General features: G+C 39.7%; 1 protein-coding gene across 16 annotated transcripts in view; it reads left to right on the forward strand.

The window, feature by feature from the left end:
- Positions 1–13,849, forward strand: part of KALRN (kalirin RhoGEF kinase) — a 483,631-nt gene that overhangs the window by 262,937 nt on the left and 206,845 nt on the right. For all 16 annotated transcript variants that reach the window (XR_014171512.1, XM_081924435.1, XM_081924445.1 and 13 more), the window contains 2 exons: positions 2,985–3,107; positions 7,818–8,009. Coding sequence is in view for 15 of the 16 variants with exons in the window: in XM_081924435.1 (XP_081780561.1) it covers positions 2,985–3,107; positions 7,818–8,009 (315 nt within the window). In the remaining variant the exon portion in view is untranslated. The remainder of the gene's footprint in view (positions 1–2,984; positions 3,108–7,817; positions 8,010–13,849) is intronic.

Consider the following 13,849-nt stretch of genomic DNA (forward strand, 5'->3'; position numbering starts at 1 on the left):
TTTTTCTTTGTGGCAGTTGCCACCACCACAGGGTAAAGATAATGTCTGACTGCATCCTGACAGGCATGTCAGAAAACCCACTCATTCCTAGGATTGTGTTAATATATCCATGTTTCCTTGCATGGGGGCGGGGAACACCCTATTTGGCCAGTGTTATTTTAGCAAGCTATTAGAAATAATCAGTGCTATTTTTCTAGAAAAAGAGGTGCTGGAACTCACTATGTACAACTCCTTTGTTCTCTTATAATGATAATGGCCCCCACCAGAGAGGTGCAGGAACTGAGTTCCAGCGAGTTCCGGCTGGGGGGAAAATGCCTTGGAAATAATAAAGATCAGATCAGAAGCTGCTGGATATGGCTGCTACATGCTGCTAATATCCTTTCATAAGTAAGTTTGGAACAAGAAGAGGGAGGAAAATATAAAATGCAATTCACTATGTCCAAATAATTCTGCATTAGTCCATGTAGAGCCATTACCGAATCACATAAGAGTTATTCTGAAGATGGGGAAAGAAATGTTCTCTTGGTTCTTTAGCAACAATCATCGGGGTTTGTTAATTACTTAGTTCTGGGTTGATCTCAGCTAGGTTCCTTGTGAATAATGCACTAGATTGACTGTTTATTTTCTAGGGCTTGTTGCCAGATGGCTCTTGCCTTCTTAAATGGCTCTACCTTGGTTTGGAAAATGTTCACATCTAACCTGCAGTTACTTAACAAGATAAACCTAAGTTGTTTCCTAAGACAAAGAATTGTTGCAGTAAATCCCCAACACGCGAAGCTTCTCCAAGACAGAAAATGTCCAGGCCAAATCATCCTTTGCTGTAATGAAAGCTTCTAATTTAAACTTCAGAAATAATGTATCAGGTGGCATCAGAAGAGAAAATTAGTGGATTGGGAGGGTGGCAGAACAAATGGAATATTTTTTTCTCCCAGTATTTTTTTCATTTTTGCCACATACAAGTTTTAAATTTCTAATTAGGAATCCTGTTGGATAGCTTTCTTCTTTTATGTGAAACTGCCAAAAAAGCAATTGTAGGCATGAAATAGTTAACAGAAAAAAATACTCTGTTGATAGTGAAAATGAAATGTAGAACCTTAAAGCTTTGAAAACCAGAGGAACACATTCTGCAACCCTAAAATGTTGATCTCAATGATTATCAATCTCCTGTTCCATCTGCTGAGTTCCCTCCCATTCCCAGCACAGCTTAGTGGCATTATTTTTCCAGCTGTCCACTGCAAAACTCCTCCTGCCAACTTCCTAAAAATCTTAATCCATCCCTGTGCATTGGCCGACTGGAAAAATGCCTCTTCACAAATTTTCTCATTTATCCACTTTTTCACTTTGGGGCTGCAGTCATATCATGCATAAAAAGCAGTTGAGCACTGCTGTTAGAATGATCCAGCAAATGGCAGAAATCCAGATAAATCCATTTGCTCTGTTTGCACTTCATGCTAACCCATGGTTTAGCATGTGTTTGCACTTCATGCACACCCATGGTTTAGCATGACATGCACATGCTGGAATGAGCCCAAGTGTGTTTCAGGCTTTTGCACTCCTTCCTTCAAACCCATAATTTTAATTTGGCTTGTTTTGAAACTGACTAGACTTGGTTATCTCTGAACAGCACTAGAAGCCACTCCATGGATCTTATGTCATACCTTACAGCTATGATCTATATACATCACATCTATTTGGCAGCAATCATATAGGGCTCGTTCACATAACTATTTTGTAGTTTTCGTAAATTGAGGAGTGATGTGGAATTGAATTTTTTGCTATGATAAACTTCTTTCTCAAATATATTTGCATATCAAGATTTGTTTCTTCTTGGGGTAAATGATTAAAGATAGGCTTGAGCCAGAACTTGTTGAGCTGCTGTGTCAACCCAAGTTAGGCTATTCAGAAGACCAGCCATTGCACAAAAAATCCACCACACAAGTCAATATGGTAACTTCATCCTGTTTTTATATTAAGAACATTTAGATAGATCTATGATAACAAACACATTTCTAATTTATTGCTAATCTCTCTTCTGAACTATTCTATTATGTAGAGAATTCAATTGTCTCATTGTCATAGAGCTTATGCTTCTATGATTTTTCATACAAATTACAAGATGGCCACCATTCCTGTGTCCCATTATAAGGGAACAGCTACCATATCCAAATGTTCCAAGGGACTTGGGGCTCATGGTCAAGTCACGTCTCTTTTGAGAGGTTAGGGCACATCAGGGTACATCTCTTTAAAGAGCAACCAGGAAAGTCCAGACCATGGACAGTTCCCAGTGGCCCCTTCTGGCTGGAGTTCACCTTCCTATTGCAGCAGTAGAGGGATGTTGTCTCAGCAGAGAGCTGAGGTTGACAGAGCCTATAGGAGCTGGCTGTGTTCATTAAAGGATCCTTGCCTGTTTTTTATCTGCTGGCTTCTGCAAGGTCAGGGAAGTGGAGGTCCTATCATCTTCTGAGTAAGAGCGTGTTGGTTGGACTGTGTCAATTAACAAGGCGGACAAGGTATTTCAGGTTATCCTCTGGATGTAGCGCCCAGTTTCACCTTGGAGTATTGCTGACTTCTGTGGTTGGGGGCCATGATGCATATATTCCGAGTTGCTTGGAATTATAAGTGAATTCCACATATAAATTACATAGGCCCACATACAGGTTTCTAATCGGTCTGGGCCCTATAAATGCATGCATATTCCACCCTGGGCTTGTATATCCTTTCAACCTGACCTAAGACTAAGTAGATCAAATTTGAAATTGTATCACAATAATTTGGACAGTTCAAATATCCAAGCTTCATATGATTTGAGCAGTGCTTTCGAAGTACATATGCCATGCTTTTATTCACAGAGCATAGTTTTGGTAGAATTTTGTATAGGGTGTTGTGTGTGACACCAGTATAAATTTGTGCAGAAAACAATATGCTTGGATCCAAGGTAAGGTCCTCATCTTCAAGCTATGATTTTGTTTTCTTTCTTTTTTTAGATGTTTGATTGGATCAGTCACAACAAAGAGTTGTTCCTGCAGAGCCACACTGAAATTGGAGTGAACTACCAACATGCCCTGGATTTGCAGACACAGCATAATCATTTTGCTATGAATTCTATGGTAAGTACCTATTTTCTTCCTGTCTAAGGATGCATATGGGACAGAGATGAAAAGTCAAGGAAGAAGCACCAGTTAAAAGATTAGGGAAGCCCTAGAGGTTCAATGAGTAAAAGGTCAGGTTGAGCATCTAACGGCAATACTTTTTTAAAAGAAGTATTTAAAGGACGGTTGGTGCAATACAAATTTTGCCATGTTCATGAGATACCATTAATGAGAGTCAGTAAACAGAAAGCTGAGTACTGTGATAACTGACTTTTTTTTTCATATGACCAGGATTTATTTTTCCTCTTTGATCATTTGTTCATTTAACCTGCTACTGAAGTTCAGAATTCCAGAAAATAAACCGCAATGCTTATTTTCGGACACGCTGATTCCATCTGCATTGGATACATGCCTCTTTTGTATGTGCTTATAGCAATGTTGAAGCCACTTCCCTCTGGTATGATTACATACCACTCCAGGAGTCATATTCTTGTTTTCCACCAAGTAATTGCTTGACCAGTAGACAAGACAATTATTGGGCAAGAAAGACCCATGGCCACATGGGTGCTTAGTCACAGGTTTCCATTAGTTTGTATAACAGAAAATTAGCTCCCACACTATTGCATGGGCATGGGAACGGTGCATCAAAATAGAGCTGATACAGGTTCTTCCTGCTCCAGTGCTTCCTGCTCCAAACCATTCCTGTTTTATGTGGGTTGAAGGAACCTTGGGGCCATTCTGAATCCCTTCACATCAAAGTAGCTGCTTCAGGATATTCAATCACAGCTCAGCACCCCACTATTTGAAATTATTGTCCAAATGCTTCAAATTATGTGACAGTTTGTTTGCCTGCTGAAATTGGATGACAACTAAAACTCAAAGAAAAATTCAGTCTCCAAAAATAGCAGTGGTTATAAGAGGCCCCATGACAAGCTTCCGCCATCTGAATTTTTGGCTTAAAGATGCTCAGAGCTTGACAACTCATAGGGTGGTTAGAATGTCACTGGCCGCTCGGTAAATGTAAAACAAGTTGCTTCGTTGTTTGGGGGTCACTAGAAAAATAAAATGTCATGTTTCATAGGACTGGAAATGATAAACTTTATGTTCTAGCAAAATACCATCTGATTATTATAATCCCAGTGGCTTTATGGGACACTTGCAATAATATTTCAGTTTAATTTGTAGTTGGTAAATTGAACACAGTTAAAAATTAAAGAAGAGAAAATCCACCTATTAGCTGTCAGCGTATCACTCAGTAAAAATTAAGTACTACTAATGCATGAAGTTTTATTCAGAAACTTCGGTTTGTGGCAGGAAGTTAATCATTCCTATAAGTGTGTGGATGTTGTGTGGTTTGTCTCCATTCAACTTTACCAGCTGCTGGGATTGCTGTTTCTACAAAGCTGTTGCAAACTTGGACACAGACTTCCTATTTAAGTGTCATTTCAGAACACTGTTGTATAAATTGCCATAATGTAGCTTTATTGAGAAAGTAACACTGACCATGTTATAAGCGCCTTCCTTTTGATGTATGATGTGACTGGAGACGTGGTACTCTTGTCTCATCTAGATAAACTTGCTTATTTTCTGAATGCTGTTTTCCTAAAAAGCATCTCCACAGAGGAACCATTAAAGGAGCAAAATGAAGAATTTGATTGTGGAAGGTCTTCATGGGCAGGACTCTTCATAGCCATATGATTTTTCTGTGGCTCATAAAGCATAAGCTGAGCCTCTTTGAACGTTTAATATCTGAGTTTCATAGGGGACTGTCACTAGCTGTGCATTGATTAGTAATGCCTTCCTTTACACCACATGTGTGCTAGTAATGGCTATGGCTGAGTTCCCAATCCCCACGGGGTCTTAACAGCTTTCCAATTACCTTTCCTTTTGCTGTAATGAAACAGAAAAAGAAAAACTGTTAAAGAAAATGTCTTTAAGTTCAGTTCTCTAAATATTTTATTTATTTGCACACTTTTTCATGAATAATCCTTCTTCATCAGTTTTGTCATAGTCAGACTATACATATTGTGTACAGCTGTTAGTTTCATTGCCATCACTATTTAAAATAAACTCCCATTACAGTACGTAGATTGATGTTTTGTTTTCTTTTGTTCTAAAAGCTGGTTTCATAAAAGCAGGTAGTCAAGGCAAAATCCTTATATTTTAAAATCATAGGAGATATGGAATGTTCCTTGTGGGAGGCTTTTAGACTGATTGGAATCCAAAAAAATCTCAGCTTTAGGGTTCTTTTCTTTTCTTTTTTAAAAGTAACAGTCTTCATGGCTACATGTGCAACTTTTTGTATTAAATACATGTAACACATGTTTCAAAAATTAGAAAAAGGAGGAATGTTTCAAACAACCCAAATTCATTACATTTGCTGCGTTGGTGGGCCACTGAGAGTTCCAAGCAGCCGCCTTCCTCTTGCTGCTGCGAGGTTGAGGCTTTACACACCCTCCGGCCACGGCGGACACCCTGCGTAGGGGCTAGTCGGGGCTGGGCGAGAGAGTAGGACTAGCATGTTGGGCAGCCCCCGGGGCTCTTTCAGGAAACAGCAGTGTGATCTGTGTGGGGAGGTGCTGCTCTGCATGCGCTCAGAGGGCAACGCTGAAAACGCTTGCTTGCTCAGGCTGGAGCTTAAAAGTGGGGAATCCTTAAAGTATGGAATTCTCTGCCAAATAATTTTAAGTCAATGAAAGCACTTGGGATTGCTTTCCTTACTTAGTTTGGATCATCTTAATGCAAACTTTTATAAGTTGTTTGTATCATTGAAAACTCTGTTATTGTGTTTTTCTTCTAAGACAAAAGATGTTAATATATGAGTTGTTGTTTTCTAAACTAAAACTCAGTATTCAGGTTAAATTGCCGTGTTTGCACTTTGTGATAAATAAGTGGGTTTTGGGTTGCAGTTTGGGCACTCAGTCTATAAAAGTTTTGCCATCACTGCTATAGTGATGCTATAGTGCATAGTAAGAAAATGGATTTCCTAGGCTGTTATGTTAAACTATATAGCACTATGTACTCTAAGAATTGTGTTTATTTTAACAGAGCAGTGTTAGTATTCTTTTTTTAAAAAAATGGATTTTTCTTTTATTACAACTGTGCAGTATTTACGTCTATATGTTAATGTGTCTCATTAAAAGAGAAAACTGACTTTAAAGTATATTTGGTATCCCATTAATCTCATTACTTTTCTAAAGCAAGCTTCATTGTCCTATTTAAATGGGTACAAATCACACTGATTGCCGATTTATATTTGAATAGCCCAGTGCACATGCTGATTATTCTAATTGAAGCTATTCATAACTGCTTCACCAAAATTGGTTTATGCTTTATATGTGACCCCTTCGAAGGGTGAGTCATGGCTTCAGAGAAATGTGCAAAGTTGTTTTCCAACATGGCTACATCAGCCCACCCATTGTCAAGGAACTAATTGTTAAAAACTAGGACAAGTTGCCCTCTCTCCCTAGAGTTACAATGCATAGGAAACACATTACAATTACCCTCTAATGACATCTTTCTGAAATAAGATCTTACTGTTTGTCATTTCCATGCACTGTACTCTTTATATTATGCCAAGACAATATGCACTTCAATTAAAATCTGCATCAGGCCACATGCAATTAGTTGGTTAAGAACATTACCATGGGAATTGGGTTCTTGAAGAGATCATATGAGAGCAAGCTATTGTTCTTCATTAGAGCTTATACAATTGCTGGGTACAGTTTAAAGATTACAACTTCATTCCCTGCAAAATCAAAGCAGCAATTGGATTTCTTCAGAAAAACATGGACTCATATTAATGTATTTATTGAGTTCATGGAGTCTTCTGCTTCTTTCACTCCTGAGTGGAGTTGTGTTGTGTGTATAATTTTTCTTTATTCTGGTGATGATTGTTTGTTATAATAGAAGGAGGAGGGAGAGAGAGAGAGAGAGAGAGAGCAAGTCCTAGCAGAATCCCCACCTTCTGTCCTTAATTCTTGCCCACCCTGTGTGTCTCCAGGAACTAAGTGGTGAAAAGAGGCATGTTAGACCATCATGATAAGCACAATGCATTTGATCTTTTAAAAAGCCATCTCCTTAGTGAACATTTTATTAATTCCATGTTTGTGTAGGAGCATAATCTTTACAAAGCAAGTAGAAAGGTTAAGTCAAGAGCACTACTTATTGTAGATTCATTTGAATTTTTAATTTATAGCTTTTTTTGAGCATTTTTTAAAAAACCATTTAAATACAACATTAAAGTAAAATAAAAAGGTGGAAATGAAATTATGTTGTTCATGACTTATTTATTTCAGTTTCAAAATAATATCTTAAATAAATCAATATTTACTAGTTTAGCATGGTTCCAGCCCTCATCTTACAATTTCAGTTACTCCATTTGTCTGGCTGGGACCCTGGATATGTGACTTTAAAAATAACAAAAATTGAAGCATGGGTGGCAAACACCATAAATACATTACTGCTTTCAGCAGGTAGAAAATTTGGCATGCAGGCGTGGGAACTTCCACCTGCAAGATGAAATGCTACAATCAATAAATAAGAATATCACCATATGATCCTGTTAATAATTTAGCTTGGCTGACAGATCTTCCAAAATGCTGCTTGGTTGTGTACCTGTTCTCTCCTTCACAACCCATTCTCAGTTTTGAGAAATATATTAAAATGTTTTGATGAATAATAGGAAGGGTGGTAGTTCTTACTTAATATAATTTTCTCTCTCCCCAGAATGCCTACGTGAATATAAATCGCATCATGTCGGTTGCATCCAGGCTTTCAGAGGCAGGCCATTATGCATCTCAACAAATTAAACAAATTTCTACGCAGCTAGATCAAGAATGGAAGAGCTTTGCTGCAGCACTGGATGAGCGCAGCACTATACTAGCAATGTCTGCTGTGTTTCACCAGAAGGCTGAACAGGTGTGTAATTTCAGTTTATTTGGGATGTTGGTCTGGTTGAGAATTTTATCTTTTTTTTATATAAAAAAAAGAGTTTATGAGTAGAGATAAGTTCATGTTAGTCCACAGTCAGACTCGACGTGAAGGTCCCAGCCCCAACCACCGAGCAGAAGTCAGAAGTCAACCACGGATCAGAAACCAGGACAGGGCCCCGCCCCGATGCATTCACCCTCATCAGCCAACTCCCTGATGGTTAAGAATTTTATTGATACCATTAATTCAACTGGTATCTTGGCTCTTTTCTTGGTGATGTGTTACAAATAGGGATTCAGTTTGCGGATTCACCAAGCTCAAGGAAAGACAGGAACTAGGGAAGGGAAAAAACAGATCCTACATCACAGAGAAAACAGGGAATCATAGAGAGAGAACATTGAGGGATCCTGCAATCCACCATAAGGGTGGGGCCCTGCTGATCTTTCATTGGCAATGGAAAACTATGCTTCAGGTAGGTACGATCATACTTTCCCCCCATTTCCCTGCAATGAAAGGTCAGCAGATCGGGACATACCAGAGCTACCCCATTCTCAGGTGGGAGAACAGCTGCAAGATTATAGAGGAAGGACCCATTGTAGGACCCTCCTACTGAAGGTGGCTTTAACAGAAGCATGGGCATTTATGCAGCAGTGTTTTGTGAAGGTGTTGGCCACTCTAGGAGAGGAGCATTGGATGAGAAAGCAGCCAAGGTAGCTGCTGATCATATGTAGTGAGCAGTGATGAAAGGAGGAGCCCAGAAGCTTTTGTGCTTCATAGGCAAGAGCAATACAGGCCTTAATCTATCCAGCCAAGGTAGGGGAGGTCACTTTCTTCCCCAGGGAGGAAGTGTGAAAGGATACAAATAGGGATTCGGTTCTCCTGAGTTCCCTGGTCCTGTTGCTGTAGGTTTTTAAGGTCCTGCAAATGTCTAGGGAATGCCAGGCTTTCTAGGCAGAATGTGGGCAAAACAAGTTCCTGTTTAAGTGGAAGCTGGAAGAGACCTTCAGTATAAAGATTGGGTTACTGCACAGGACCAGTCTGCCCTTGTGAAAGATGCAGAAGTATTTGGCTATAGAGAGGTCGCTGAGTTCGGATATTCTCCAGGCTGATTTGACAGCCAACAGGAAGCCTACCTTAACCAAGAGGAGCTTAAGGGAAACCTTGCTGAAATACTGTATATCTGGGTATGTTTTGTTGTTATTCTTTTCCTAGCAGTCATCCTTTCCCCTCTTCAGACATGGCTATCAGTTTACAAATAAACAAAAAAATCAGGCAATTTTCTTTTTCTTCTGTCCTTTTTTTTAAAAAAATGCTTATCTTTTTCAATCTAGGAGATTTTACATTTTGATTAATAAATGTTCTAGCTAAAATACTTCAGCTTCTGGATCTTAGTCTCAATGGTAAAGTTGAATGCATTTCTAAAAGTTGCTTAGGAGTCTGTGCTTTATACTTTGCACTTCAAAACCAATTAAAATTACTACCCATACTGGTTACACCTTTGTATGGAGTAATTCCACATGCAGTTGGATTCTCCATGCCAGCACAGGCATATTATGGCTTTTTCTCAACTGTAGTATTTTATTATCTCTTTAGACTACTTTTTGTTATTTCTGGAGTGTTCTGTAAGAATAGATTATAAACCTTGTTGTTAGCCAATTTGAGCACATTAGCTGGGACATAAATATTTGTAATAATAACCAATAAAATATCTTAACGGAGAGTTGTGTTTTGGGAAGGCGGGTGTATTGCCAAATGTCATGATGATATACTCTGTTGAAACTACTTAACTATCATGGGACTTAGAACTGCCAGTTGGAGTAATTTCAAGCATTTCCACAGGGCAGCTGTAACAGCTCTGTGATCCTCAAAATCCACACTGTGCCTGTCTTCAGATCAGCTGGTCTCATCCCCATGTACATTGTGTGTAGTAATTTAAGGACTAGCACTGGGGGTGCAGTCTGCATTGTGCCAGACTAATAGTACCTTTCCAGACTGATAGCAATGTGGGATTCCCTCACTCTTAATGCATACTTGCTAAATGGCAATTTCTTGGATTTTCTAGTGAGTCATGAGTAGAGATGTCAGGTGCAGGCACATTCTTAGAGATCACAAGGAAACACAGAGACAAAAACAGAAATACCTAAATGGTTTAAGCTTTGACAGGACAGCTGTATCAGCCACATTAACATGCCTAGCTTTTAATGGGCCCTCTCACTTGGGTTAGAAAGCAACTGGAAAAAAGGAACCCTTTCTTGAAATAAAGGCTGATGGACAGTTATCAGAGTCTCTCAGGACAGGAATTAAAGTGGGTAGGAGAATTTGAGCCCAACTTGCTACTCATTTGGATTAAAAGAGACATTTGTGGGAGGAAAGGATTGGTGTGGAGCCAGCAAACTCTCAAGTGCCTGGGTGGGGTGGGGGCTGCAATTATCTGACTAGGCTTGCAGTTTCATCAGCTGGGAGTCTGGAACTGAAATGTGTAGTCTGCTCTGGTTCTTCTATTTAGTGAAATATCCTGTTGACTCATCGTCTTATAATTTAGAAGATCAACTCCCTGGTGTGCTATGAAAGTTAAGGCAGGAGCCAAACAGTAATTCCCAGAAAACGATTCCTCTAAAATTGAGTTTGTTGAACTTTTATGTTCCTAAGTATGTTTACTCAGAAGTAAGTCCGAGATCACTGGATCTTACTCTCTAGTTAAATGTGCTTAGGATGGCAGCCTTCACATTGTGTGGTGTCTTAATCTCATGATGTTTCTTCTCTTTTCTGTTAATAAAATTATATTCCTACTTAGGTGCAAATGCATGACACATGTATTCATACCCAAAAAGTTCATTTAAGTTTACATACCTAAACTTTAGCTTCACTGCCAGAATCCTTAGACACCGAAGTTTAGGAACCCAGAGGGCAGGAATTGAGAACCATGCAATGTAATACAGTGGTGCCTCGGGTTACATACGCTTCAGGTTACAGTCTCCGCTAACCCAGAAATAGTGCTTCAGGTTAAGAACTTTGCTTCAGGATGAGAACAGAAGTCATGCTCCGGCAGCGCGGCAGCAGCAGGAGGCCCCATTAGCTAAAGTGGTGCTTCAGGTTAAGAACAGTTTCAGGTTAAGTACGAACCTCCGGAACGAATTAAGTACTTAACTCGAGGTGCCACTGTACTGTCTTTTGGTGATCAGTAGGTGCGAATCCTTTCCTGTTTCCCCCCACTTCTGGTTTGATAACCACAGTACATCACCACTAATCAGTGGGGAAAGTACACACTGAAAAGCAAAAGCAATCCAAAAAAAGTTTATTTGTCCAAGCATTGTTACACTTAATTCAGCTAGCTTGGTTGAGCCATAGGAGTCTTTTATGCTAAAGTGGCTTCCCTGTCGTAAAGCTGCTGGGCCCAGCATATGCTGAGCTATGCTTATGATTCATAATAATTGTGCTAATGTGTTTAGGTGGGGGAGGACTCTGCTCAGGGTGGGGTTGAGATGGGGTTAGCCACTGTGACCTTCATATCAGGCTCCTCATTCTAAGATATCTGTGATAAAAATGGCAAACTTAACAGGAACTCTTCAGTCAGTACACCTCAGTAGGTACAATGCTTAAATAAAGCATTGCCTAAGCAAGGCAGGGGGGGGGGGACTTTAAACTTCAAATGTGGATTAAAAAACTGGGGCTACAGAGGTGTTTTTTTATATTACTCAAATGAGGTAGTGTAGCTACTGTATAATTAGCTGTTCTTTTTATTGATAGGTGTTTATGCATAGCAGAATGAGCAAGAGAAAAAAAAGACTAAGCGAAACAGGAAAATTAGGAAAGAGTAATGTGGTGGGATTAAGAGTGTGTGGAATCTTTCCTGGTCTGCATCCGTATTGGAATTGTTTTTAATATGTTGTTATCGTTTTATCACTTGTTTCCAATCCTGGCCTCCTCTGGGAGGAAGGGCAGGATATGAAATAAATAAATAAAAAGTTGAAGATGTGAGCTTGTTAAAAGGCACATCAATGTGTCATGTTCAGTTTGAACAAACAAACCAGCAAGCAAGAGAAAGTTATGTTCAGAGAAGGCAGGGTCAGGATAAGCTTTGTAGGCTTATGAAAAGTGTGCAGGCTACATGGCCTTAGAACTTGCAAGCCTTCTCATTGCTAGTGTTTACTGTTTGGCACCACAGATTTAGCATCCTGGAAATCCCCAGTTCTTTAAGAAAATATACATACAGTGGTACCTCGGGTTACAAACGCCTCAGGTGACAGGCTCCGCCAATCCAGAAATAGTACCTCGAGTTAAGAACTTTGCTTCAGGATGAGAACAGAAATCGTGCTTTGGCGGTGCGGCGGCAGCAGGAGGCCCCATTAGCTAAAGTAGTACCTCAGGTTAAGAACAGTTTCAGGTTAAGAACGGGCCTCCAGAACGTATTAAGTTCTTAACCCAAGGTACCACTGTAGTTTCAGTGTAGATTGTACCTCACTGGTGTTGGATAACATGTCTTTGGGTGATGGGTTTCCCTTTCTTAAGGCTCTGGAATTTCTCCATTGCCCCATAGAGTCATAAAAACTGCCCCTTGGTGTGTTTGCTTAGCTCTCTATGAGATGCATTTAGTGTCCATATGGCAGGCCAAAAATAAATAAATAATAATAACTAACTAGATTTTTGAACCAGTTAAAAATGAAATAGTATGAGAAGATATTATAAGGGCTCGTGGAGAAAAAGCAATCTTTTAAAAAGTTACAGATAGGTAGCCGTGTTGGTCTGCCATAGTCAAAACAAAAAAAAATTCCTTCCAGTAGCACCTTAAAGACCAACTAAGTTAGTTCTTGGTATGAGCTTTCGTGTGCATGCACACTTCTTCAGATACACTGAAACAGAAGTTTCCAGACCCTTCTATATAGTGAGAAGGTGGGGAGGGGTATTACTCAGAAGGGTGGTGGGAATGGGTGATGGGCAGATAGCTGTGATGGGCCTGTTGACGACTCTTAACGACTGCAATAGGTATTACAGGAAAAAGCAAGGGGTGAGAAGGTGAAAAGTGGCTTTGTCATGTATAATGAGATAAGAATCCAATGTCTTTGTTCAGGCCAGGTTTCTCCATGGTTTTAAGTTTGGTGATAAGTTGCAATTCAGCAGCTTCTCTTTCCAGTCTATTTCTGAAATTCCTTTGTAGTAAAACAGCTACTTTGAGATCTTGTATAGAATGTCCTGGGAGATTGAAGTGTTCTCCTACTGGTTTCTCTGTTTTGTGATTCCTGATGTCCGATTTATGTCCGTTTATTCTTTGGCGTAAGGTCTGGCCTGTTTGTCCAGTATAGAGAGCTGAAGGACACTGTTGGCATTTGATGGCATACACAATGTTAGACGATGAGCAATTAAATAGTCCTGAGATGGTATGTGTGATGTTGTTGGGGCCAGTAATGGTGTTGTCGGTCAGTTGGTTTACGGTATAAGGTGGTGTCTATACCGTAAACCAACTGACCGACAAACATATCTACATGCCTCTAGCTACCATCCCAAACATACCAAACAGTCCATTGTATATAGCCAGGCACTACGTTACAGCCGCATCTGTTCCAATTCTACAGACAGAGACTCTCACCTAAGAGATCTACAGCAAACCTTTTTAGAACTAAAATACCCAGCAGATGAAGTTAGACAACAGATCAACAGAGCCAGACTGATACCCTGTTGAAGTGATTGCTTGGCCTCGATTTTGTATAGTAGTGCTCAGATGTAGCCCAGTCCATTTCAACATACTTCATGTAGAGATTGTCTTAAAGAAATTACCCTGTGAGTTGCACTAAGTTAATGGGTCACAGGTTTATCACTTAAGCTCCTAAAAT

The sequence above is a fragment of the Podarcis melisellensis genome, assembly GCF_964234715.1.
Source record: "Podarcis melisellensis genome assembly, chromosome: 1".
NCBI lineage: Eukaryota > Metazoa > Chordata > Lepidosauria > Squamata > Lacertidae > Podarcis > Podarcis melisellensis.